The sequence below is a fragment of the Melanotaenia boesemani genome, chromosome 5, assembly GCF_017639745.1.
Source record: "Melanotaenia boesemani isolate fMelBoe1 chromosome 5, fMelBoe1.pri, whole genome shotgun sequence".
Taxonomy (NCBI): Eukaryota; Metazoa; Chordata; class Actinopteri; order Atheriniformes; family Melanotaeniidae; genus Melanotaenia; species Melanotaenia boesemani.
Genome location: NC_055686.1, coordinates 11023213 through 11051208, shown reverse-complemented (window position 1 = coordinate 11051208; position 27996 = coordinate 11023213). Strand labels below are relative to the sequence as shown.

General features: G+C 37.9%; 1 protein-coding gene across 3 annotated transcripts; it reads left to right on the top strand.

Annotated features, from left to right (window-relative positions):
* Positions 1-966: 966 nt before the first annotated feature.
* On the top strand, positions 967-23209 carry LOC121639725 (GRB2-associated-binding protein 1-like). 3 transcript variants are annotated; one of them, XM_041985184.1, is made up of 13 exons: positions 967-1533; positions 9262-9390; positions 9507-9672; positions 11882-12074; positions 12870-13519; positions 15789-15871; positions 16005-16114; positions 16367-16650; positions 17188-17259; positions 19369-19465; positions 19790-19919; positions 20093-20227; positions 21515-23209. In XM_041985184.1, exons 1-13 carry the CDS (start codon positions 1459-1461, stop codon positions 21698-21700), a joined length of 2310 nt encoding a protein of 769 aa, XP_041841118.1. In that variant the 5' UTR covers positions 967-1458; the 3' UTR covers positions 21701-23209. The 3 variants fall into 3 exon arrangements, with proteins under 3 accessions (XP_041841118.1, XP_041841117.1, XP_041841119.1); XM_041985183.1 differs by having other exon boundaries at positions 20069-20227; XM_041985185.1 differs by lacking the exon at positions 17188-17259 and having other exon boundaries at positions 20069-20227.
* The last annotated feature ends 4787 nt before the right edge of the window (positions 23210-27996 follow it).

The following is a 27996-nucleotide window of genomic DNA, read 5'->3' as shown; positions in this document are numbered from 1 at the left end:
TTGCCGTGGTTTTTTATATCTCTCATTAGCCCAAATTTAAAAGCTACTCAGTATTAAAGTCTTGGACGTACAGTAAGTGATATATGTAATTTCCTGGTATAATCTTGAACAGGGCTCTCTAACTCCAGTCCTCGTGAGCTACTGTCCTGCAGGTTTTAGATGTCTCCTACTACAACACACCTCTGCACAAGCCTGTTAATGACCCAGTGATTTGAGTCAGGTGTGTTGCATCAGGTTTGAATCCAAAACCTGCAGGACAGTAGCTCACGAGGACTAGGAGATCCCTGATTTAGAACATATTATGTGCTTCGTTAAACTTACAGGGGGTTTGCTGGTTAAATGCTGATGTCTAAGGTTTTGTTTACAACTCCACACGGAGTGTGTGTTCGCGGATGTGCTGCTGTCTTCATGGTATTGACATAGCTTATTTTACTACATAACATATTTGATGAGTCCTGCTGAACCAAACACCTCCACAGGTGGCTGCTGCCTGAAAAAGTTTGGAAACCCCTATTATTATGGGAATCCTACTTGTATTGAGCCCTTAGATGAGGGTAGGGGAGAGAAAAGAGCTGGACTGGTGGCTGATAGTTATCTATATCTATCTATATATCTTTATCTATATTACCCTGTAATTCCACATCTTGATTTATACATTATTCCCTCAAATTTTTCAAATATTTTACAAACACATACTTCAAAGTTGCCTTTTCTTTATTTTATCACTTATTTGTTCTTAAAGAAAATACTCCTAACTAAAGAAGAGGACATTTCACCATGAGAACAAAACTCCCTGCTTCTCTTTCAGACACATGCAGATCCACAGGGGGAGTTTCCTGTTTAACAGAGCAGAGGCAGAATGGGAGGAGTGAGGAGGAAGAGGAGGAGGGAAAAGAGGGAGGAGAGGAGAGAAGGAATGTCTGCGCTGAGCTATTGTGCTTGGTTATCACACGAGCAGAGAGCAGAGGGAGGAGTGTCTGCTGGGAAGTAGCAAGCCACTGTGAAGGAGGTGTGACTGGCTTACTCAGCCATCGGAGGACACGCAGCAGCGCTGCCATGTGTGGACGGTAAATGCTGAGCCGAGCTGACTGACTCCAGCAAGATTTCACCTCAGAGACACAACCTGGAAGTCAGCTGATTTCAAGTCCTGGGAAATTTTTGAAAGCCTGTTTTTTCCTGATTGAACATTGGAATATTGTAAAGCTTGGACTCCTTTTTACATGATCTAAAGCCAGAACATCTAACCTCAAATCTGACTGAAAGCCTGATTGATTGATTAGGGGTCTAAGGAGAAGCTTTATTATCTTACCGATCTTATAGATTCGGTGTCTAATTGATAGACTTGATGCTTGAATGGCTGAGCCTGACTCCTGGGAATCTTAATTGACATCTGATTGGACGCCTGATCAGCTGATTGGAGGCTCAGTTTAATTACTGTGATTGATTACCAGAGTCGGCATGAGCGGAGCAGGGAATGTGGTGTGTGAAGGATGGCTGCGGAAATCACCACCGGAGAAAAAGTTACGGCGCTATGTAAGTACTTCACTTTCCTTTAAATGCACAGATGACACATCTAATCTCACATTCACTGAGCACGTTGGCATGCAGAGTATTCAGGACTAACGCTGACACTGCAGCGGGACCACTGGCAGTCCACAGATGCTCTCCTGAGTAGTTTTTAATTAAGTTGAAGGTTATCTCTATACATCATCACTATTGACAGAAGGAGTCATTTCCTAAAGTCATGATTATAAAACAATAAAGCCTCCTGCAGAGTACAGCTGTCAGCTGCTGGGCATAAAGTAATCCTTTGTTTTAGTTTGACCTAAACTACTTGATTTTGAAAAGTATCTCTAAACATTTACAATTTCCTTATAAATGTGTCCATTTTCCCTGAACAGATGTTCATATATTGATATAGAGAGTACAAAAAAAATATTTTCTAAGTAACTAAGCCACAAAAAATGTTCAGGATTCACAGCTTTCAAATTAATATCCAGTTGCTGGACTTGGAGAAATTTTTGTTTTTTTTTGGCTCAATTAAAAACACAACCTTAAATCACAACATCAGCACAAGCTTGTTTGCTCAAAGGCGACTCAGCTTGCTCTTGAGAAAAGCACCAGCTTAGTTTCACACACAGAAACACACACACACACACACACACACACCACATTTCTGACATGCCTTCCCAGTGAGTGGGGCTAATCTCATCTCTCCTTTCTATATTTTCACTTAATCTTCCCATTTGCAGAGAAAGCCTTTCTCTGTCCTTTTTTCCACTAACAAACCTCTCTTTCCATTTGCTTTCTCTTTCATTCATTGTACTTTCTCTTCCTCTTCTATTGTCATATGCTTTCCTTTCTCAGAAGCATACATGTGTAAGCAACATGAAGGAGAAATAAATGAGGCAGAAAAAATATTGTTTTAGGAGACAGTAAGAAAAATCAGCTAACAGTGCTCACATCAAAGCGAACCTGAGCTTATTTAGCCAAAATGGCTAATATTCTTTACTGAAAGTCCTGAAAGGTGTAATAATGAAGCCCTGAGTTGTGTGGATTTGACTAGCAGCTCCTCATTACCCATAATTCTCATCATTAGGTGAAAGTAGAAGCAGAGAGAGCTTCAAACGAACCGTCCATTGTTGAGACTGTTAATACAATCAGTCATGGTGGTATACACAACCCAGTGTGTACATACACACACTGTCTGGCCAGCTGTGTTTCTATTGTCAACACACACACACATTCACAAACCTGCACAAAGAGGCCTATAATGGCAGCAGAGGGCTCTACATGTTCATTGGTAAGTACTGGGATAAAGTTTGTGAAGTTTACCTCATCGTACACTCCCTGCTCTGTTGAAGGCTGTGCGTACGTGTGTGTGTGTGTTATGTAATAAACTAATCGCTCTCAGCTGGGGCTGCCTTGAAGAGGGGGGGCCTCCCTAAAGATTTAGATTTGGAAATACAATAATGGAACAAAACCACAGAAAATGATGTAAATTCTGTAACCTTGAGTACAATAACAGATGTGTCACAGATACACCGTAGGGTCAAATGTAGCTGAAGACTCTTTAGCGTGCACAGTCTGGCTGAGTCCTAAAGTTGCATTTTTGATAATTTCTGGCCTCCTAAGGTGAGCATATTTAAGTAAAGGCTATAAAACATTCACACTGGAGTGTGCAATATTCAGTACGATGAACATGTGACAGCTTCTTAAGCCTGCCATGAACCCTACTGTGTGGATGGTTTAGAATCTAGTAAAACAATACAGATGCTGCTTCTGCACTAAAAGCAAATATGTTGATTGTATTCATTTTTTGGTAGGAGAGTGGCAATATTCAGAATTTTCATTGTGGAAATTCATGACCCTGGCTTGCATGGAGCACAGCAAAGCTACAATAAGGAAAATATACAACTACTTATAGTTTGGTCTTTTATTTTTTGCATTTTTTTAGCATTGGAAAGGTAAAGCAAACACACTACTGTAAACATCTCTAATTATTTAGAGACCAAACATTTAAAGTTTCCATTGCAAATGTAGCATTCATTGCTTCTTTAACTACAACTAATTAGACCTTATTAGATTTCAGAGTTCATTGCTAGCTAACTGAAAGCATCATTAGGTCAAATATGTGCGTAGTTCTGAGAACGCAGCAGTAAATGTGAGAAAAACATTAGGAATAAATGCAGTGAATGAGAAAGTGTACCAGAGGAAAATTGTTGGTGTTAATTTTGGTCGAGAGGCAGGAAGTGGGAAGTGTTATTTTAGATCTATTGTGCCCGCTTCCTGCATGGGGTCAAAGGTCAAAGGAAAAAACATAATGAAATGTGAGGAGTTAAAGACTGTGGCAAGGCAAGAGTTATCATTATTAGTTCTGAAAGTGCAGCTGAAATTAATATTTTACCTAAATAACAAGCAGCAAACAATAGCTTTGAGAATAAGTTCAAAATCTCTTGCTTCTCCTTTTCTTGCTATTTGATGGTTAAATCACCTGTGACACCCTGAGCTTAAGTAAACATAGGCAGCATGTTTTTCTTCTGCTCAGGTGGAGTCTTGTCTAGTCATGGTGGCACTTAAAATTAGGTTTTCTTTGCAACAGACGATGATGATATAAACAGTTTTCCTACAGATTATCGTTTAATCCTGAAGTTTTTTGTTGTCTTCTATTTTTCTTTATTTATGCAAGACTGTGTTGATGTGATCTGATTTTATAATTCATTAAAGATGACACAAAGATTAAAACAAAAAACAACAACAAAAAAAAAACTTGTCCTAAGATCTAAATAAATGTATCTTACGCCTCTGTGTGTATCTTTCATAGAAAACAGGAAATACTTATTTTCCCACCAGAGGAACACTAAAGCATAAAAACATGGTAACTGATGGGAAACTGAATAAGACGTTACGAATGGCTAACGACAAATTGCACAAGACCTTCTCCTGCTGTAAGATTTCCACCTGGAGTTATTATTAACACTCTTGTAAAGCTCCACTGAGGCTTCAGTATTGCTTAGCTCCTCTGCTGATGTTATCTTTTCTAAAGATTTTGTGGAACCTTAAGCAGTTTTACTCAGCTATATGGGAACTCATTCTACAGCATAATTTTAACCTCTTTGCTGCCACCTGCTTGATCCATAATGATCTGATGCTGAATTATAAAGTTTATTAGAAGTTATTGTACCTTTTTGGGGGGGGGGGGGTTAGACACTTTCCCCAAAAGGAATTTACTTCTATCTTCCTCCCTATTCATCTTGCTTTGTTGTTCTATATGCTTGTGAAAGCCCTTTGGAGTAATAACCCTGTTGGGTTTACGATGACTGTTTGACATAGACATGGTTGTCAGTGATAACTGTCCACAGCAGGGTTCAAATTACAGGGGAGCTAAGGGGAGCTCGGCTCCCCTGAAAGGCAGAGGAGCTCCCCTAAGAACCGCTTTTATGTTACATTTAATTTTTCAATAAGGTTCCTGATAGTTCTTGAAAAGAATAGCATTATTTTGTCAGCATTGTGTGTTTATTTATTTATTTTAAATCTTCCAAACGATACAGGGGATCCATTGTGTTTCCTTCAACAGCATTGTTTGTTTGTTGTGTGCCATAAACACTTGATCTGCTTTCTTTGTGGTTGTTAAAAGAACTTTCTGTCCCTGTTTCTGATTGCTGCATATAGTAGCAGCAGAGAGGTTTTTTGTTAGTAACCATATTTTTGACCACATTACATTCACTAATATATATGTGTGTGCACGTGACATGCAAAGTCGAGGTGCAAACCCAAAAATAAGGCTCCCTGAAAGTCCTGTGGTATTTTGAACTCTGGTCCACAGGTTACCACGCCTGATGAGACTCTGTCAATCAGATGTCAAGAGAAACTAAGGCCCTGTTTACACGACACTGTTTCCACATAAAACTTAAATATTTTTCCTTTGTGTTTTTTTTTTTTTTTTAATGCCGTGCAATGAAAACTTTGTCTGTGCAGGTTACAAAGCAAAGAAGACCAGAAATGATGCAATGCACATGTCAGGCTTCAAGTGGGCAGTGAAACTTTGCAACAATACTGCATTCCCTTAAGACCGGGAAACACCACACAACAACAGAAGAGTTACATGTCAACTGCTAATTATCTGGAGCATGTAACCAAGAGGATACCTCTGGCTGTGAAATGTGAAGCCTATGTGGAAGTGCAAAAAATTGCAGTTCACCCCTCATCCACTAGGGGCTGGCTCCAAAACAGAGCAAATTCCCATAGACTCCCATGTTAAAAAGACCAACTTCACAGCAGAAATAAACATGTTTAATATGTTTAATATAATTAATAGGATTACTAGGTCAAGTTTACCTTCATGACAACTGTGAGGGGGTGAATTTTTTTCTAATGCATCCGTTTGGATGTTATTTAATCTTGAAATTTGGCATAAACAGGGGCGTGTCCTTTTGATTGACATGTATCCAATATCCGCTGCAAGAAGGGAGAGTTCAGCACAACCGGCTAAGAGTGTGCCTTAGGTAGCCCACCTACCTTCATTAGCCGGTTAGCTCACATTAGATCTGAGCTGGTTCAGTTACCTCGTCGCTACACTGAATTTCATAGATGTCAATCATCCACTCCCACGCCCACAGCACCCTCTCAGCTCTGCCACTTTGTCCATTTTTGTATTTTCCGGGAGTGACGGCAGGCATGATGCTGCCAAGATGGCGATGGTAGGAAATGCCCCACAAGCTTCACTTTTACTCTTCAGAAACCTATGGGTGACGTCATGGAGGCTCCGTCCATCTTTTATATACTGTCTATGCATGTAACCTGTGCTTCTTCGCTGGTGGCATAAATACTCTACCAGAAACAGGTTTTGCTGCAACAGACTAAATAAATTAAAGAGATGTAGCGGCACAAACATGACACTTCTGTTTACAGTAGAATCTTAACGGACATAAAATATATTATAAAGAATGTTAAAAAGGAGAATAATGGACTACAGGTGGTGCTGGCCGCAACATCTTTAAATCTGGAATTTCGGGGTCCTCAGAAACTTACAAGTCTGCCATTCGACAAAACAAGATCACTTTGTTGTTCCAGTAAAAATTCCTCTGAATTCCGAGGAGAAGTGGATTGCACAAAAAGACTGTGCTGATCCAGGGCGGGCTGATCCATGAGCCATCTGCAGTTCCATTACAGCAGGGAAAACCCCACCTTAGCTAAGAAATGAGCTGGACCGACTGTCACCTGACCCAAAGGACAGCAGATGAGTAACAACGACCAGAGGAATTAGGGGTCACTGGTTGACGTCTTAAACTCCCAGCTAAGCTCAATTCATCATAATTCATAGCTGTTCCCAGATAAATTTACCAGAAAAATAAATTCCTAATAAATCTCCACACTGTCCAAATGTTCTCTGAAAACAAGCACAGACGCAGGGCCCTTAGATCAAATCAAATTTCATTTATAGAGCCCTTTTCATGCACAAAGCAACACAAAGTGCTTTGTGCTTAAAAACAAATTATGCATATTAAAAACAAAATTTAAAAGCCTTCACATACCTAGGTATATAACAGGAAATTAAAACACACCTCATAATAATCTTTTTCAAATACAATATCACACACATGCACACATATACAAACAAAGTGTATGTACACTCCCCCCACCCATGCCCATTCGGTACAAAAATGAACTCTCATCCTTGGTTACTGCCCCTAACTGAATGTAAGTGTCAAAATATCAATAGAATGAAAGATAGACTGATCGCCCAAGCCTTAATAACTATTAAAAATATTAATAAGAAATATTTCATTGTGATCCCAAGGTTTTGATTAACAAATTATAAGCATTTATGCTATGACTGTAACATTATGTGTCCTTCATTTTCCACAGCATTTGTTCTCTTTTCATCTCATTTATACACGGCAACCAAATCAGTTAGCTTGTTAAAAAAAGCTGCTATTTTGGGATGTTGTAATAAGTTGTGGTCAAAAAAAGCATGGTAACTATATTCTGCTTGACATGGTAATAAATAAGTTAATAATGGTCAATAATGCATCCTCAAGTCCAGCTGAAGAGGGGATTAACTACAGCTGGTTTAAAGGTGGCGTGTTCAAAAAAGGCCAATGTGTTGATATTCAGTAGCTGGCATGCAACACTGCGTGCAAGCAAAACGGAGCTGTTACATGATGCTCCAAATAGCAAAATAAAGTTGTGTATCTCAGCATTCAGATGCTGCAGGGCAACGATGGCTTTAGGAATGTGCATAATGAATGAAAAACCTACATAATGTTATTTTTAGGCAATCATTTACAAAAATGTCTGCCTCCAATGGTTACAGTTATACCAGAAACGAATAGATTCTCCATTTTATTTGTCAGGCTTAACAGTTACTGGAAATTCACTTAAACTGCACAGATTATTATTTGGAAAGTGGTTAAAACAAGAGAATGTTAAACATTTTGCTTAGTCTATATACAAAACACCACAGTATACATCAGTCTCCCCCAAATTAACCATCAGCTGTTTCCACTGATTCCTTACATATGTCTGTGAACCAACTTTGCCATGAACTATTTCATTTCTATGAGCCAGTATCAACTTATTTATAGACATGTGCTCTGGAGCACTAATAAAGGTGTAGATTTCCAAAATGCTAATAATTTCTAAGAAGAACATTTCTACAGTTTCACAAGAGAAGTTCACACTTTCAGAGCGGCAGCCTACTGAGGCCTGAGACTTCTTGGACCCAGCAGCTAGTGTTTTGGGTTACGTGTTACCCAACGATTTGTGGTGCTTTTGCCACCACGTCTTCATGGTTCTGAGTGATAAATGACAAGTTTAATAGGAACTGAGGCTGTTCAGACTTGCAAGGAGTGCATAAAGTGGTGGAATTACAAATAACTGTCATCAAAGTTTCTTTAATTAGAAAGTTTAGAAAAATATTTTCATACGAGCTCCGGTCATGCTGCTGCTTTCATCAGGCCATCAGCACGAAGACAACTGATCATCAGAAACACGGGGACAAAATAAACACACACTTCCACTGCCATCTTTTACCAGCATTTCCTGTTCAGCTACTTCCTCTTCCTGTCTGTGTTTGGAGAAAGGGTGGGGGTGGGGGGTGGTGGCGGTTGCTTTACACTACTTAATTGCTGCACACTTTGATTATTCACACACACACCCATAGAGATTTGGGCCTGTGGAGTCCTGCTTTTGTTGAGAAACACTTCTCAGTGGGGATCAGAAGAGATGGATTGGCTGGACTGGTGGAAATGTACTTCCACACAAGCAGGACATACATAGCTACTAAAACAAAAGAACAAAGTTTTGTCTTTTCAATAATGAAGTAAACGCTCTCTGAGCTGTTAAACTGAAAAGCTGAGATTCTTCATGCTTGGCTTCACACCTTTTAAATCAATCACAGTGTGTCTTTCTCACTCTACCTACACATTAACACTCCAAATACATGCACACACACACAAACTCAGGTGATGACTCATGTCTGAAACAAGGTGGCTCACTCATGGTAATGCCTGGGATATGATGGCAACAACCATATATTGGTGTCAAACCTTTAGCATTGAAGTGTGAAACTTTGGACATGGGAACGAGACAACAGTTATTCCTATAGTTTGTGTAGGAGAGAACAAAATGAAAAAATTTGTTAATCTAACCTTAAAATACACAACCTACCTAAATATTTCTTTAGGAAACACAAACATTTTGAACAGAAAAGTGTCTTACTTTTCCATGTTCCCATAGTAACTTTATCAATCTGTCTAGGCGTGGAAAAGGCGATGGTTTGTGCTGCGGAGCGGCCGGCTAAGCGGAGAACCAGATGTCCTGCAGTACTACAAGAACCAGCAGTCCCGCCGACCAATCAGGACCATCAACTTGAATCTTTGTGAACAGGTACGTGCACAAGAAACAGGACAGCTTTTAAGAGGAAGTCAGGTTGGTAGCCATGAGTCTAAATACTTGCCAATAATATTTTAACAGACCCATCTGTTTTACTCTCCCTCCTCCAGGTGGATGCCGGTCTATCGTTCACAAAGAAAGAGCTGGAGAGCAGCTTTGTTTTCGACCTGAGGACGGAGGAGAGGATTTGGTACCTAGTGGCCGAGTCTGAAGAGGATATGAACCGCTGGGTGACATCCATCTGCCTGCTCTGCGGCTTCAACCCTACTGATAATGGTAAACAAAAAAGTTCATACAGATACTTGTGTAGCATTTGAAATGGCTGTGTGTGGGTGGGTTGTGGTTGAGTCAGTGTGAAAGCTAGTAGGAGGAGAAGAGAACATGCAAAATATACAAGAATAGAAAAAAAGGTCTTTGAGGATTGTGAGCTTAAAAATCAAAGTAAAAAGTATGACTTTTCATTCAAGTGTCTGACTATGATATACCAACTGACACCATTATAAAGTTGGAAACTATCGTTTTCAGTATTGCATTTGTTGGCTGCATGGAAATAGTTTTCATTCCATTGTTGTGTGTGTGTCATTTTTTTGTCAAATACACAATGGGAAAGGTTTTGAGTTTTGCATGAAAATTTTGCCATGAAAATGGAGCCTAATTTTTTTAAGTGTGCAGGACAGAGGGCAGAAATAAAGGTTTTATTCCAAAAATTAAAAAAAAAACTCAGGAACCACACAAGAGGGAAATACAACAAGGATCTAACAAATTAAACTGAAAATGAAGCGGTATAAATACAGTGAGGGATTATTAAGAAACAGGTGAAGTGAATGAGAAAATTAAACCAGGTGCGCTAATGAACGGGAAGCAAAAACAGAACACACAAAGAATTAACCTACAAAATAAAACAGGAAACCAGAACTAAAAATGAAAAGACTAAAAGCCTTAAATCAAAACCCTAAGATCATGACAAACTGGTTTAAATTAATTGTGTCTGTAAAGTATGTTGAAATGACTTGTATGAATTAACTCTTTGCAGATGAAGTTGAATTTGATTGAATTGAACGTTTGGGGAAAAAAAACTAATTATATACCAAGATTCCAACAAATAATTCAGGGTATGGTGGAAAAACAATAAATTTAACACTATTTTTAACCACAAAACTAGCTAGCTATCAAGCTAAGTCATAAAATATGTTCTAAATTAATTAGAACTTAAATGAGTGGTATCTTATAACATTTAGAGGGTGAAATATAGTTTGGTCAAGTGCTGCAAAACATTCTGTGCAATGGTTTTGCAGCTATCTTTTTTAAAAAGTTAGGTAAACAAACAGTTTTACTGGAACCACCTAGCTAACACGTGCAATCTTAGCTAATCTATATGAAATTAATGGCAGCTGCCACATCTGGTTCCCATTACAATGTTCAGCAAGATGTTAGCAGGATGTCACTGACACCTGAAACCAGTTTGTGTTTAGTCTCAGTGCAACAAGCTGACTGAGACATGAGAAGAGGAAAGAAGAGAAGAGAAGAGAAAATAGTCCCCTTCCATCCCATTTTTTTCATCCTGCGTCTGGAATTGCTGGCCTTCGGTAGACATATAGTCAATAGTTTGGACACATCTACCCATTAAATTTGAGTATGTACAGCACAACGAGTTGCCTCATATATGAAATGTGCTATATAAACAAATCTACCTTTCCGTGAAGTGGATGTCCAAACTTTTTACTCATCATTTTTACTTCAGCTCTTTACAAAAACAAAAAAGGAAAACAGTTAACAAGATTATAATTAAAGAAATTACAGAAAATGTGACAAAGTAAATACATCCAGAGAGTGAAAAAAAAAAAAAAAAACACGAAATAGTTAGAAAAGAAACACCTCAGATATGAAGTCTGAAAGGGAGCATGTGGGTCAATACTTATTAATCCCTACACTCAGTTCTCGATCAGCCATACGTTTTTTCTTTACAGTTGTCTTAATGTCTTCATATTTACAGAGACCAATCACTTCTCTCCAGATATTTTTGTTATGGGTGATTTCTATTTTTATATTTCTGTATTATTCCAGATACATGTTTCTTTTGACTTGTTCTGAATGTGTTGTGTAAATCCACATTCACACCACCAAGGAAAAAGATAAAAAGGGAACATGTCAGAGTTTTACCAGATATGAGTACAAGACCAGAAGATAACCCAACCCAACAAAGTTTAGTGGACAGCTCAGGGATTTTATTTTTTTTTATTTTATTTTTTTTTTTTTTTGGTTGGGCACTTAGTGGGTATCATTGTGTGCACCCATTCATGTCCTCATGTTTGCTTTGAATTCTTATCACAATTCCTTTTTGTCCAAATTTGAATTTCAGAAAAAAGTGACAGAAAAAAGTCAGAATAATAAAAAGTGTTACACCACATTTCCACAATCAAACGTGAAAGTCCTTCTGACCCTACAAAGAAAATATTGTTTTCTTGGTTGACCTCGTCTTCTACAGTTCCAGAAAGACCTTCAAGCTCAAGCTCCTCGTCAGTCACATCTATGACCACAACCAGTGGCACCCCCACCATCACCATGGTAACAGGATCAGTACCATCCCCATATGATCCGGTGAGTGTTCGACACCTGGACCAAGATAGCAGCGCAGAGGACGACTACCTGTGGCTATCAAACTGCCAGAGTCACATCAGGTACACTTGCAGACCCACTCTGAAGGGACAAAGAATTAGAGAAATAAACAAATGAATCATTTTCTGCTTTTTCTGTGGTTGGAGCTTCATTTAGATATGGATTTAAAGGTCCTGGTAGGTTCAACTGCCATATAATTACTTATATTCTGTGTCTGAAGATTCTTTAATATAATTCACATAATTCTTTAAGGTGTGCAAACCTAAATTTAATCTTGTTTGACTAATTAAGCGACAACATACTGACTATTTCAAGGAATAAAGCAAATAAATTGCTTTATAAATTGTGTAAATTTCAAAGCTGGGACCTGCTTCCAATCTCATGTGGTTTCGAGGTATTAAATTAATTAACTTATAACTCTTTAAAATAGTTTGTGACTCATGTGAGTTTAAAGATTACCTGCTGATGCCTTGGAGGACGAAGAGATAAAAAAATATACCAAAGTCATGTTGAGTTAAACCCTACAGGTTTAGACGTGTTTCATCTAAACGGGAATTAGATGTTTATTTTGGATTACGCCCACAGGTTTTTTGAAGGCCAGATGTGACAAAAGCCTGCAGGACAGTTTATCAGAAACACAGTTTATGAAAACATTTTCCACTTCTGCAAACTAGATTTTAATCTTTCTAGGTCATGTAAATGCCATTTCATAAGCAAAACCTGCTCAGAAAAACATAAAAAAAAACTTTTTATTCTTTTAGACTTTGACCAAAATACAACCACCAACTTTCTATGTATGAATAAACTGACCCTTTAACAAAACACATGTAATAAATACATCATTTTTCTGTCTCCAGGCCTCCTTTAGGTTCCTCCACTTCTCTTGAAACTAACTGCGACAACCCATACGCTCCACCCTCTGCCACCTCCTCCTCCTCCTCCTCTTCCTCCTCCCCTTCCCTCCCTCCTCCATCCTCCTCCTGCTTTAAAACAGCCCCATGGACAGTAGCAGCGATGACAAGCCCTCTCAGCCAGTCTCTGGATGCCAGCATGACCCCTGACTTCCAGAAACGAGCCGGCAGACCTCGCTGCCACCCTTCCCCTCATCCCAGAAAGCACTCTTTAGATTTCCACCTGCGTCCTGTGGCAATACCTCTGAGTGATGACACACACGCCAATGTGCATCTAAATGCACAATCGCTGTCCACCAGTGGTTACCAGATTCCTCGTCCAGCATCCACACCACAACCTCCTCCCCCTCGTCGCCCGTCTTCTACCCCCAGTGTGGACTCTCTAACCCAGGCAGAGCTCCACACCTCCATCCCTACTCCACCTCCTCGGCCACCCAAACCGTTTGCCATCACAACCCATGGAGAGAACTCTGTATATGTGGGACCTGCCACGCTACCCCGAACCAACTCAGAACCAGAGCAGAGGGATGGATGTGTGGATGGAGGACATTTGCCAAGGAGTAACACTATCAATACCCCAGGACGTACACACACAAGTAAGACGAGAACGCTATCCTGGTGTTCATTATTTTAGGAAATTCACTGGTATGTTTTCTTGCTGAATGGCGTCTCAGGTTCAACATTTCCAGCAGTGTTTTGTAAATCTTTTGAAACCAGATGTCACATTTGAAGTCTCACCACAACAGTACATTAATGCATACTCTGCTTTAGAGCAGGCATGTCAAACTGGTCCAGCAAAGGGCCGTGTGGCTGCAGGTTTTTGTTCCAGCCAGCCAAGAGCACACAGTTTGACCAATCAGCTGTCTGAAGACTGAGATCAGTTGATTGAATCAGTCAAATCTGGTGTGCTGCTGCTTGGTTGGAACAAAAACCTGCAGCCACACGGCCCTTTGCTGGACCAGTTTGACATATGTGCTTTAGAGTATAGGACAAGACTTGTACAATGGACAAAAAAGTTTGCTTAGGTATCAAATTAGGGGGCCAACAAAATTTCCCTTAGACTTAGATACAACATCTACAATTGTCCCAGGTTACAGATACGAGTGCACTGGCAACTCAACCCACTTTCATTCTAAAATCAAACCTTCTCCACAGATAAAAGTAGAGTGCTTGACTCAGCATGCTTATTAATGTTTTATGGCCGAAAACAACCATCAACCAATGCATAAAACCCATGAGCTACTGCACGGTGGTAACCAGGTAAAACCTTACTGTTTTATATACGCTGCTCCTTTTTCTCAAAATTTATAACATGAAGTTTTGAAAATCTCATTAGGAAGTTTAAATGCTTGTTCAAGACAAGGCTGACAAACAAATAGCTAATGAATGTATAATAATTTACTTTTGTCTGTGTTTTTCTAATATTTGTATTGAATTGATGTATAGACGTATATGTAGTGGTTATAAATAATAAGAAACTTGGTAACAGTGGAGGAAATAAAAAGAGGCAGCGCAGTAGATGGTGGTGGTTTAAACGGGCTTTTTCGCAGTTCGTATGTGAGCTATACGCTACGACGCTACCCCAACTATGTTCCGCTACGTTAAGGGGCAGTCATGGTCTGTATTATGCGCTGGGTGAACGGCACTCTGACGTGAGGGAACCCACTCCTCTAAAATTTAATTGGAATTAGTGATGGTCTAGAAAACTGTTTGGGACTAATTTTATAGATTTTAATTTCCCTTATATAGATTGTACCCTGCACGCTTGTTCACTTCGCCCATAGCGAAAAACCGCCTCTGGCTATGTTTGCTGCGTTTGGATATAGATCCACAAGAGGACGGATTCTGTCTATATTAGTATTTAAAGTTGAACATAAATGAGCCTTAAGTAAGATGGGTCTAAATTACATCACTGTCTATTGTCGACGTTGAAACGCACAAAAAAACAAAACAAAAAAAAAGCATGGCTACTAGGTAGCGGCTAACAGTATCTAACAGCAATATTGGCAGTTCATATTTTGCTTTGCTTTGATGGAACACATCACAATGTGTACAACTTTATATTGCCTACATAATAAGAGAAAAAACTTGTTTACATTTAAATGTATAATGTGCAGAAACTGACTTCTTCTGTGGTGTCACAGAAGGAAGGACATCGTCTTTTGAATGATTCTTAACATGGAAACAGTCTACAGAGATTTGATGACATACCAGATATGTCCTTGATATTCAAAAGCACTTCAATTTTAACTTTTTTTTTTTTTAAATCAGCTATCTACTTTCCTGTGGATCAATTTGTCATGCAGGTTAGAAGCAGGCCACTCTGATTCTACAGAAACTTAAATGTAAACATTAATGCAAATATCTTAAATGTAAACTGGTGAATGAACATTGAGCAGCAGTGTTCTAAGTTAGTAAAATTAATGACATGTTAATACTTAGTTTCAGCGGTTGCATTACTAACAGGTGCAAGAGCTTTAACCTTGGGACCTCAGAAAAGATCAGAACACTATCGTTAAGAGGCTTAATTGTGCTGAAGTAACAGCATTAATGGATTATTTCCTGACAGCTGAAACATTGTGTGCTTGTTTGCACCATAATTTCATTAGCATTAGAGTCATTAATGAGATGAGAACTTTGACCAATAATTACACAAAGAAATCTTTCAGCAAAAAATTAAGCTTTCTGCATGTTGTTTTATTTTTTATTTTTAACTAGACTGCATATAAATAAAGTTCATTGGACATTATTTATAGTAAATTTTCATAAAAATGTCTGATAAGCCACTTACTGCCATCTTGTTTTAAAATGCCACTGTTTTTTCTTTGTGGTACAAAGCCGTGATGTGTCTGCACTGTGTTTCAGGCTCTGAGACTTTTTTCATTCCTCGGTCTTTGTCTGACAGAGCGAGCATGTTTGAGTTCAGCGAGAGCTTCAACAGTTACTTCGTAAGTTTAAACATTTAAAACTGCTAAAATAAAACATGTTATATTTTATCTGCATGCTGGTGATTTTAACTCAGTTTCTTAGTTTCCCAGTTTATCTCTCTTCAACTTCCTCTCCCGATTTCTTTTCTCCCAGTTCAATAAAGGCATGGTACCTCTGGGCAGTGTTTGTTCTGAGGATGATGATGTGGATGAAAACTATGTTCCTATGAGCGCTGCCACCACTGAGCCACCAGTTGCTCCAAGGTGAGTTGGAACCAAGAAATGTCTTCCACAAAAAACTTAGTTTTTAGATTTTTGTGCTTTTTAAACAGTTTTACAAGGTCTCTAAACTTCTAAAAGATACCACTGCATAGCTGTTGGAGTTGATGATGTCACTACGTCTCGCACAGTTGCTTTCTTGTTTCAACATTCATTTGCGTGAGACTGTGGCCATTCACACTCCATGCTGTTTGTGAATTCATTATTCATCTTTTTCTTACTTTGATCTTTTTCCAGAGTGCCTCCTTATGCTTCCTCTGATCCTTCTGTCCAACTCCAAGACAATAACTACGTCCCCATGACCCCTCTGACTCCTTCCATTCCCACTCACCCGAGCCCTGCCACGGTTGACTTGGCATTGTTGGGGCGGCAAGTACCGCCACCTGCCCACATGGGATTCCGTAACTCCCCACTGACTCCAGGGATCCCCCTCACCCCGCCAATGCAGAAGAATACCAATGGAGGTGAAATCAAAGCCATGCCCCCTCCGATCCACCGCAATCTGAAACCACAACGGAAAGGTATGGATATGCTCGGGAACGTTTGGTTCTTGTCTGTTTTTGCATGAACAACTGCAGACTTTAACAGAGTAAACACTGTGTGTCTCAGTCTAAATGGAATGAAGCTTCTATTACAAACTGGCATTTAACAGCTTTATTTTATTAATTATTTCACAGAAATGTGTTTGAAAGTGTTTGCATTAAGATATGCACAATGCAGTTGCCGAAGCTTATTTGATTAAACAACAGCTGGGGTTGCAGTAGAAGTCTGCAGTGTAGCTTAAACCTCCATGTTAAGCCAAGAAGAAATGCAACAAGGTACATCTCTGCATTTTGTTGGTACTTAAAAGGACAGTAGGACAGTGTTCAAATTAAGGATGTAAAAACATCTTTTTTGCTGTTTAATTTTTCTTTAATTTTGCAGCAAAACTCTGCTGGAGGGGTTATTTTGATCTTTTTAAAACAAAAGACCAAGCTTCGCCATACTTATCCAACACACCGTCTGTGCAAAGGTTTATTGGCATTATGTAGACAGTGAATGGTTAATCTCCTTTGCAGGGGTTTGTGCCAGTCAGCCTGTGGAAAAAAATGACAGCCATGCTGCTGGAGATCCAGCGCTTAAAACCAAAGGTACAAATCGCAGTGAATAAAATGAGAATCATTTCTTAAAACTTCATATCATCTATGATTGTTTAAAAAATGATCTATGAAGCAGAACAGAAAAAAAACAACAGTGAGCAGCTCTGAAGGCAACATTTGAAATATGTCTACTTCAACGAGTAAATGTCAGACATTACAAAACTAACCTTTTAGCTTAATATCATAAGTAGTATAAGTAACATTATTAAAAAAAAGGATTGTTAACAGAAGACTTTACATGCTGTGAAAACAACTTTTTCAAATAAAAAACAACAAACCAAAATCCAACATTCCTCATACTTAGAAAAATGTACTTATGTCCACGACTTCCTGTAATAAGAAATGCAACAGACCCATGGTTAATGGTCCTTATAGAAGAAAAAACTTGGCATTATACTTAAAAGCTAAAATTATCCCATTTTTAAAGCCCTATATAAACTCATTAAACCCTTTTATTTGCAACTTCCCACACTTTTCCCCAACATGCTCTCCAGTTGAAACATTCATGATGGGTAACTTGATCGTACTCCTAATGGTGCCTTGCAAAGTATGGAGGTAATTGTGGCCAGCATGAACAAACGCCCCATGGGATCATATATGGGAAAAAGACAAACTCTCTTTTCTCATTAGTCAACCGAGTGTGGCCAAGAAGGAAGATTGTCTTGCCTTTACTTATTTACCTCAGCTTGAGTGGTCAGCCTGCCTCCAGTGATTGCACCTAAGAGAGCTCTCTGAACTGAAAGGGGATATTTAGTAGCTGAGATTGAAGAATCAGGGATTTTTTATGGGCAAGCAAAGCTAAACGCTGCTGAGACCAGAGTAAATCTTTGCTGTCTACAAACAACTCAACTTTTTAATATTTTTAGCAGTTTGATAAAAATGCAATTTCATTAAATCTAGTGTCAATTTTACAGTTATATTTTCTTAACTACAGAATGTGTGTGTAGAATAAGAAATGATTGTTTCTGCTGCATCTACAGACAGAAAATGATTAACTCAACCGTAAATCCGCTTGTATTTCGAAATATTTCATAACCCATTTAAACTGAAACGGTTTCTGTTCCTGAACCAGTTAATAAGTTTCTCTTCTTCCAGAGGTCCTTTCTGTTTCATGTCATATCTCTCTTGTTCCCCTTCTGCCTCTTTGAGTTTTAATTATTTACCTGCTCGCACTTTGCTTGACAAGGCGGCAGCATAAGATCCTGACACACAATTCCACCACAAAACATGTGAAGCAGCAGCTTATATAAATGTTTAAATATTAATCAGGGTTCGGAGTTCAGGAGATGTTTTTGTAACACTCAGTTTTAATGTTTACTTCCTATAAAGTTGTTAGAAATGTTATAGCCCACTTATAATATTATCTATCTCAAGCTGCTTAGTTTTTTTTTTTTTTTTTTTTTTTTTTCACAGAGAAATGTGAAAACGGTTCATGTTGCTTGTTGATTTTTATGGGGCGTGTTTACCAGGAAGCAGAAGCAGTCCTAGTGAGATATAAAAAAAAGAGAGAGAGAGAGATAATTCTAAATCTTCAATAACAAGGATGCGAGTGTTAGCATCCTGTGTTGATATAATTTTCACTTTTTAGGCCTTGAACGTTCCTTAATTGTATTTTCTCAGTAATTTAAGAGGTCAGATTATCATCTGGTCAACTTCAGACATACTTTAAGATATATTGTGGTTTCCCATCATAGAGCCAAGCACTGGGACTGTTTAGCTTAGCTTAGCTTAGCTTATAAAAAAATTATAAACAGAGGAAAACTGCACCTTGAAGCACATATTTCTAGAATCAGCCAACACATAAAGCTGCTTTTAATAATATCTCCAGACTGTCCAACAGCCTAGCTCTCTGAGCTATAACTCTGAAGCAGGATATGACACTAGTAGCAGATTCCGCTGCAGAATAATAAATAATACAAATAAATGTCCCCATTGTGGGATCAATAAAATCTTATCTTAAATACAGAATTGGTGTATTGGTTCTTAACAGTGGCAAAAAAGATTAGCTGATTACATCCACCACCATTTTAAAAAGTTCAAATTAAAGTAAAAAAAAGAAAGAAAGAAAGAAAGAAATATTTCCTCTTTTCTGTCTCCCAGTGAAGCCGGCTCCTCTGGACATCTCTCAGGTCCCACAGGACTGGCAGGAAGTCCCGCCCCCTGTACGCTCACCTGTCACTCGAACTTTCACACGAGGGTGAGTTTGTGAATGTTTGCCTGTGCAAAGATTCAAGTTTTTACAGCAATGTGAAGAGGAAGAGGGAAATGCCAAACATTTCAACAACTGTGCTCTGCTGCCACCTTGTGGAGATGGAAGGGTACTGCAATCTATTACTGGCAAACAGGGATCCTGGAATGGATTGGATGTACAGTATAAAGAGTATAAACTTCATAGTGTGATGATCTCTCTGATCAACCCCAAAAAGTCTTATTTATATTAAATAAATATTTTGCTTAATACATACCTTATGAATGAATCATTAATTAATTCATAAGTTAACTTATTGTTTGTTTGTTTCAGTCCATCCAGTCGACGGTCAGTCCAGCCGAGCTCTACTCAAAGCTCCTCCCCCTCGTCTGATTCTGATGACCCGGATGACAGCTATGTTGCCATGTCAACCTCCAATCTCAGTTTTAGTGCTGGGGAGCCGGTAAACATTACGTTTCTTTAATTTTCTTTACTTCCTTTAACCTTTATTTACATTTGTTTTACAATTATTCACATATTTGTACAATCACTTAAGCTGTTTTTTTTTTTTTTTTTCCCCCTACATCCTTTAAAATCCTAATTTGGTCACAGAACGGTGAATGTTTGTGTTTGCAGTCTCTGAGGCTTATGCTGCACCGGGCTTCAGAAGGTGGGGTCAGCAGTCCGTTGCTACGGCGAGCCAAAAGTGAAAAACAGGTGGAATATCTGGACCTGGACCTCCACACAGGACGATCAACACCTACAAGACAGGTAACACTGCCCTATCATGTTAGTAATAAAAAAATCGCAAACTAGAAGCACTCAGAGAGCACAGACCTCCACCAAGTCTTTGTAATTTATTTATTTATTTATTAGCTAATGATTGTTGGTATTATTTTTGAGCTAGAAGCTCTAATGGCAAAGTTATCCTTATCTTCCCATAGTAAAGAATCCTTTTAAAAATTCCTGGTTCCAGGTGGTGATCCAGATCACTCCCAAAATCTAATCAAATGTTCTTCATTCCATTTCTGAGATTTCTTGAAGATTTCATCAAAATCGGTTAATAACTTTTTGAGTTATGTTGCTAACAGACAAACCAATACCACAATACATGACCTCTGCCTCTGCATAGGTAAAAAAAAAACACTTAAATATTGTTTACTTTTATAGTAGTTTTTGTTTATATTTATAAGACATCATGTACAATTTAAACATGTTGCCATTCGATTCGTTGTACCAGAGTAGGCTAATTTACACCTGCAATCACCTGGCAGGGAATACTAAAAACCATACAGTTACCATATATGCCCCCCAACCCCCCTCCCACCCAGACAAACACGTTTATTCAGCACCATGTCAGTGGGTACAGATTTGGATTGTTTTTAAAAACAACTTCAGGTCAGATTTAAAACAGTTTATGGAGCTGCAGCTCTTTATGTTGTCACTGAGTGCATTCCACTGTGTAGTAGTTTTAAAAGAAAGGGCTAATTGTCCAAAAGTTGTGCTGCAGAAGGGTGTAGATGGAAGCTGTTCTGGTGGATCTTACAGAACAGGGTGATAGCAGACAGAATCCAGTAAACATGCAGGGGCAGACCATTTATGGTCGTACTAGACTCAAGTTTAAAAATAGGCTAAAACTCAATAAGTTATGTTTCTGAAGAATCTTACATGATTTTTATAGCTTGTTTTATGGTCATACTAGAGGTCTGATGGCAGATTCACATGCCTGGCCCAACAGGTGATACAGGATGAGATGTAAAAACAATGAAAGCGTGCAAAAATGTTTTGGTTACAGAAATGATCTAATTTTAGACTTATATAGACTATATAGCTGTTTGAATATTTTCAATTATCTAGCAAACAAAAATGATGGAATTTTGACCATTAGAAGACAAAAAAATAAATAAATAATCACTATTTTATCCCGTAAAATCTTGCTTTAGCTTTGCTCTCACATCCCAGTATTGCATAGTATGTTTCATTTTTTTTCCCAGCAAATAAACAAAGATAATTGCAAGCTGAGAAGTTGACCTGTTTTCTGTGTCTCTGCAAAACCAGAAACGCTGTACAGCTGAAGGTGGAGCCAGCTGCAATGAGCAGGGTGGAGTGGGTGAGGAGCGTGCACGAGGCGAGCGCACACGTGTGGACTATGTGGTGGTGGACCCTAAAAGGACCAAGGCCCTGAAAAACACCCGCGAAGCGTGGCACGATGGAAGAATGTCCACAGAGAAGGAGAAAAACTAGTCACAAGAGCACACAGAAACAGCAAATCATTAACCTCCAGATCTCTCGCCTCATTTTCTAGTGTTTATTTCTGGCTATTGAACAAGTTTCATACTACTTAGCAATTAAATCACTAAGTGTTTGTAAGTTGTCACCAAATTCTTAACAGTGATAAAAAATACTCCAGCAGGCACATTAATCAAATGTAGATACATGTATCTATCATACATGTGAATGATGGACCACATTAGCCTAAGGTATTAGCTTAGCATTAGCTTGTGTTTCAGCATTCCTTACAAAAACAGCTTAAATTTATGAAAGACTCTGATATTCCAAAACAGCTCTCTGTAGTTACAGCAAACACCACGAGAGTTGGACTGTTTCCAGTACAGACCACAGGTGTCACTCTCACATAGTATATCTATTTGGCATCCAAACTTAATTTCTCGAGTAATCATTTTCAAAACCTTCCCAACATGATCTTCTTGTTCATTTTAGCTTTACAACTCCAACTTCTGCATTTAAAGCTGTTTTAGTCTTTAAGAGTGAAGCATGAGCACTAGAAAAGTCCTTCTCATGCCATAAATCAACCAATTTTCAAGAGAAATAAGTTACACTTAATAATAAATAAGAAGGTACATTACCTCTGTTATGTTTCAGTTAGGTTAAGTGGGTAAATTATTTATTTTTAATGCTTTAATAAGCACTTTGTGACAACTTATAAACCCTTTAATTTCTAATGTTTGCTATAAGGATGATCCAGTGTGAGGTTAGAAGGAGAAATGTATGACTTTAAGTAGCTGTTTGAGATCCAGCCTGATAAAAGATGGACAAGTTTGTCACATTACGGCTTTTATGAATTAATGAGATGTGTGTCAAAAGTTATTAATGCAGCAGAGGAACTTCTCCTTTACACACTCAAGTCTACATTTTAAAAACAGCTAAATCTGCAGGAAGACCAGTTTCCTTGGATGGAAAGAAGTGCCACCAAAAAAGGAAGTAATACAACGTGAGATTTCACTAAAAATCAACATTAAGTTTAAACTGTTTCTGCCAGAGAACCAGAACTACTGAGGTTCAAGTCAGCTGACTTGATTGTTCCCTTTCCAGTGTGTCTTTGGCCCAGAAAAAGATATAAAATAAGGTCTCAGGGTTATTTGCTCTCCTTGTTGAATTTCTCCTTTTAGAAACTGTAAAATGTTTTTGAAAATGCATAGAAAAGTTTTTTTCTCTTATTAACTGGTTTTCTTAATGAAATAAATATAAAATCTGCAGTAAGACCACAAAGACCAGAGATGTATGCAAAATATGGCATTATTTCAAGCACGGTTACTCTCTTAACATCACATTTTCCTCTTGGAGTAGAGATAGAAAGTGAGCTGTGAAGAAAGAAAATAGACAAAATCAGATAAATTATTTTCTAATGTAAAAAGAAATCCTGGAGTGAATGATTTTAAATCAAAACACGATGTAAGTAATCTGTGACCGTTTAAATATACAGTCAAAGTTTGAATAAAGAGTAAAAAGTCACTCTTTGTTATTCTTGTGTGTTTTTACTAATAAATAACAAGACTTTAATCCATGTGTAAGATATTTGCATGCTTTAACTGGTACATGGCTCCTCACTGCATATTTAAAATCTCCTCTTTCTAAGGGATGAAAAAGTTATAAGTATTTGTAAGAAAAAATTTAAGTTTGGCTTTAAATTAGTCATGCATGACACAGATGATTTATAATCTAGCTGAAATCTGCAGAGGAATCTGTTAAAGCAGGAAAAAAAGCAGATAAGACAAAATTAGTCCAAAAACCAATCAGAGAAAGGTGCAGGGACAAGATAATAGCAGGACCAAAATAAAGTAGAAGCTAGAAACAGACCAAAAGCATGCAGAGATGAGACAGATCCAGAAATGAGATGCAAACCTCAGACATAAACAGTGAGAAGACAAACTTAAAACTGCAAATGCAAAGCAAAAGAGTAACAAAACCAACATTAGTGCATAAATATGACGCAACATTGAGGCAGTCCAAAGATGAAAACAGAAGAAAGAGGAAACAACAGTGCACAAATCAAGGTAATGTAATTAAATATGCATAAATGCATTTATGCCATTTCAATTTCAAACCAAGACGATGCAGTTCGTAGCTGCAGGCTTGTTTCAGTGATTTTAATAACCTAAAGCTCTGCAGGTTAAGACGCATAAAATGCTGCAGTTCTTTTAAAAAAAACCCAATCAGGAAAAGAATTTGTCAGCAGTTGGTGCATTTTATTGTCAGTTTAAATTCAAACATGGACATGAGCAGGTTAGGTGTGCAGCACCAGTTAGCATGGCGGCCTGTGCATGTAAAAAAAAGAGAATGCCACCTTTGTGACAATAAAAAATTCTGGGTTTAGGTTCAACATAACTTGTTCACCTACATTAATTTAACTTGAGAGCACAAATTTGACAATTTATTGAAATTTTAAGAGTGAAGAATGAATGAATTCAAGAATAACCACAATTCAGCAAGGTGGGGGGGGGTCTGTTGGTCAACTCCTCAGGCACTAGGAGCACACCTCGTTTATACAGCTATAAAATTCTGGCTCAGACAACAACTTGAATGCAACCTTGACAACTGTCGTAACACTACTGATCAAGAAGTGTGCGTCTCAGCTGTGGATTTCCTCTGCAGCTAAAAGCTTCTGGAGTACCGACCTGACAAGTATAAGCTGGAAAAACAATTAAAACAAAAACAGAAATTTAGACTAAATTGACTTTTTTGTTTCCCATTAGCTCAGTGCTTTGGTAACCTTCCTTTGTTCTCAGGTTTGCTGCACAATCGCCCTATCGACACTATCAAAGTCGCTCAAGTGTGACCTGGGGCCTGTTCCAGAATGAGTCATGTTGAAACTCTTATCTAGTATCTTAACCCTGACTTTAGGGAAATATTAGGTTTTATGCTCCAGGAAACCAGTCTGGTAACTGACTCCATGAAGTAACCCTCCTCGCTGGCAGGTTAACCTTAAAGAAACCCCGATTTTCCCCCACCTGCAGCAGCTGTCAGACATGGGTTGCCCATACCAACACAATTCCAGACATTTAGAAGCTGAATTAAATTATTGTACAATGATTAATTTATTAAGGAAAAGATTTTTCAAAATATGAGCAGACTTGTTTACATTTCTTGAACATCTCATCCCACGGTACCACTTTTCAGTCACTCGGATACTCCAGCCATACATTTCCAGCATGACACAGCAAAATTTGCACTTTTCCCTGCCAAAAACACTGTACAAAAACCAGTATGTGCAGTCCATGGGAGGGGTGGAGAACTCCAGCAGCATGGAAGAGAAGCATTTCACCTGCACTCTGCTACATCCTGTCAGTCATGCAAATCAATTAGATTAGATTAGATTAGATTAGATTAGATTAGATTAGATTAGACTTTATTAATCTCACAGTGGAGAAATTCACTTGTTACAGCAGCTCTTGTTATAGAATAAAGTGCAGAAAGCAGACAGAATAAGGTGAACATGCATCACAACAAGAAGGTGCAATATAAATTATTTACAAGAAAAGTCTAAGAAAAGCAAATAAATATGTAGCATTATAAATATAGAAGATATATATATACTATATAAATATATATATAAAATATATACATATATATATATATATATATATATATATATATATATATATATATATATATATATATATATATAATATACAAAATCATATATAAAATCAATGTCAATATTAATGAAAAATTAATAAAAACCCCATGAACCAGTATCATGTCTACACATAACAGAAAATTTGGCAACGATTCCTTTTTAAACAACCAGCCTTAAAGGCAAATGCCTTTCCTCCCTTTCTTTAGTTACATGTTTCTTAGACTTGCACTAATTTTATTTTATAAAGTGAAGTTCCATATTTGCTTGATGCATTTCAGCAAGCTAAACATTTTTCACTTTTCAGTGGAAAGGGATTCCCCATTACTTAGAAACCAACTGTGTTTACACCCTGCTGTCATTACATCAATCACAAATTTCCCTGAGGACTTTCCAAAGGGATTAATAAAGTATTTCTTCTTCTTCTTCTTCTTCTTCTTCTTCTTCTTCTTCTTCTTCTTTTTCTTCTTCTTCTTTTTCTTCTAAATGTCATGAGAAGTGTGAGGGAGCGTGTCAACCAGCCAATCACTACATTCACTTGCATTTCCTCACCCTCTTTATCTGAAGCACTTGACTCAGAAATATGCATGGCTTGCAGCAGAGGCAGTCAGGTGAGTGTGCACGATGCATACTTACATCCAAGTAATAGCATATAACAGTTAGTGTTCAACTTGCTACTCATTAGTAGAGGGAAGATTCCAGGGGAGCACTGAGATCAGTCTCTTTGAAAAGGATATAAATATGTGAGTATACACACTGAAAAGGACTGTTTAGAAAGAAAATGCTATAACTGTGTGCATGTCTGTGGAAACATGTCTGTTTGCTTAATGCATTTCCACTAATGCACCGTCTTCATAATAAATCCTAGTACTGGCACTGTAAATCTTCTCATAGTTTTGTAGTATTTTACCTATGCTTTTATATTTGTTTTTTTGACCACAGGGAAAGGATGATCTGTGGAGCTCTGCTGCTCATCACCCTGGCCTCTAATGTCTGTGGTTAGTATAAATCTTTAAGCATTAAACACAATGGGAAATCATCTAAAATTAGTTAAATCTAGACAATTTGAGGTTTGGTCATCTTAAAATGCTGCTGAGAATAATGATAATGATACTAGCACAATGGAAAATATCAGTCATTATCTTATAAATCGCATAAATATAACTGACTTAAATGATATCATGACCACTGAGGTTAAGCTGTAACACACTGCTTATGCCCATGTTATTTTCTTTACACCCAATGAGACTGTTAAGTAACCTATTCATATTAGTCTTGAAGGCATCAGCGACTATGACTCATCTTGTTTATAAAATCATTTCCTCACTAAAAAACTGGTGTTATGTCTTTGTTTAGTCATTGTCAGTCGTTTATCTGATCTGAAATAATTGCACTGCAAACACAAAAGGTGCACAGCAGACAGCCACACCTTGTTTACTTAGAAAGGGACACTTTCTAACCAATTGTTGATAGAATCTGAACACAAATGGGTTCTGAAAGGTACAGATACATCATCGTAGCATATGTTACTTTGCAACCAATGCTTTTACTATATTTAAAGCTTTAATAAAACGTGTGTTTCTTACAGGGATCTGTCTCAGTTACAGCAAGGCCCTATCCTATCAAGCTGAGGAAAACAGCAACATAACGGTGGAATGGTGCTTTGCATCCAAATCTGGCATTACAGTTTCCTCCGTGAAGATCCACTGTGTTCATCTCCCTGATCTGAAGGTTTTCTTTCAACTGGACAGCAGTGTTAAGGAGGATCAGGATGAGCAGTTTGCAGGAAGAGTTCTGTGTGATGAAGAGGCGCTGACGACAGGGCGAGTCAGGCTGCACCTGTCCAGAGTCAGGACTGATGACTCGGGAAAGTACCTCTGCAGGATGGCCACGGAATTTGGCAGAAAAGTTAAGGAGTTTGCGCTTAACATCATTTGTAAGTTTTTATGCACATTTAAACAATTTTGTCCATTTTTTAAAAAGCATTTTATTACAAAAGAGCATTGAAAAAAAAGCATGAAAAAATGTTGGTAAAAACTGAAAATAGTCTTTTTGGCCATCTTTAAACCAACATGTTCTTAGTGAATATGCACATTTGTAGACTTGGTAACGTTTATTTTTTTACATAGCTGTGCACGTTAGACATTATATATTCTCAATTAAATCACAGATTGTCAATATATTTACCAAAACTGTTTTGGGCTGCAGAATGAAAAGATTATCTCTAATCACATTGACACAGAGTAGAATGAAATCAATCTAGACTGATTAAGAAAAACTTTCACTTTCTCTTTTAAACTTTTTTTTTTATTTTTACATTTCCATATTCAAAACATCACTTAAACCTGGCGTAATTTGTAGCACATTAACATGAGTTATTATCATCAGTTATTGCACAGTTAATATGTTGCATCGCCATCCTGGGGCAAACAAGACACATACAAAAGCTCTGTATGCTTTAGATTGTACATTCATTTTTACCATACATGAGTTACTGTGTGAAGAAATACATATACAGTCATATACAAGAGGGAAACTGAATTTTAAAATGCAGCATGTCAGAACAACTTTAAAAAGTATGAGTTTCAATATTGGGTAAAATTATGGAACAGTTTAACAGACCACCTAAAGGAAAGTTAAAACATCTACCAGTTTAAGAGAAGGT

What these genes read in the sequence shown, in the direction of transcription:
- LOC121639725 (XM_041985183.1), top strand. Translation starts at nt 1,459, where the DNA reads ATGAGCGGAGCAGGGAATGTGGTGTGTGAAGGATGGCTGCGGAAATCA. An exon ending in CTTCAACCCTACTGATAATG is followed by an intron (nt 9,673 to 11,881) that starts GTAAACAAAAAA and finishes CGTCTTCTACAG; the next exon opens with TTCCAGAAAGACCTTCAAGC. An exon ending in AACTGCCAGAGTCACATCAG is followed by an intron (nt 12,075 to 12,869) that starts GTACACTTGCAG and finishes TTCTGTCTCCAG; the next exon opens with GCCTCCTTTAGGTTCCTCCA.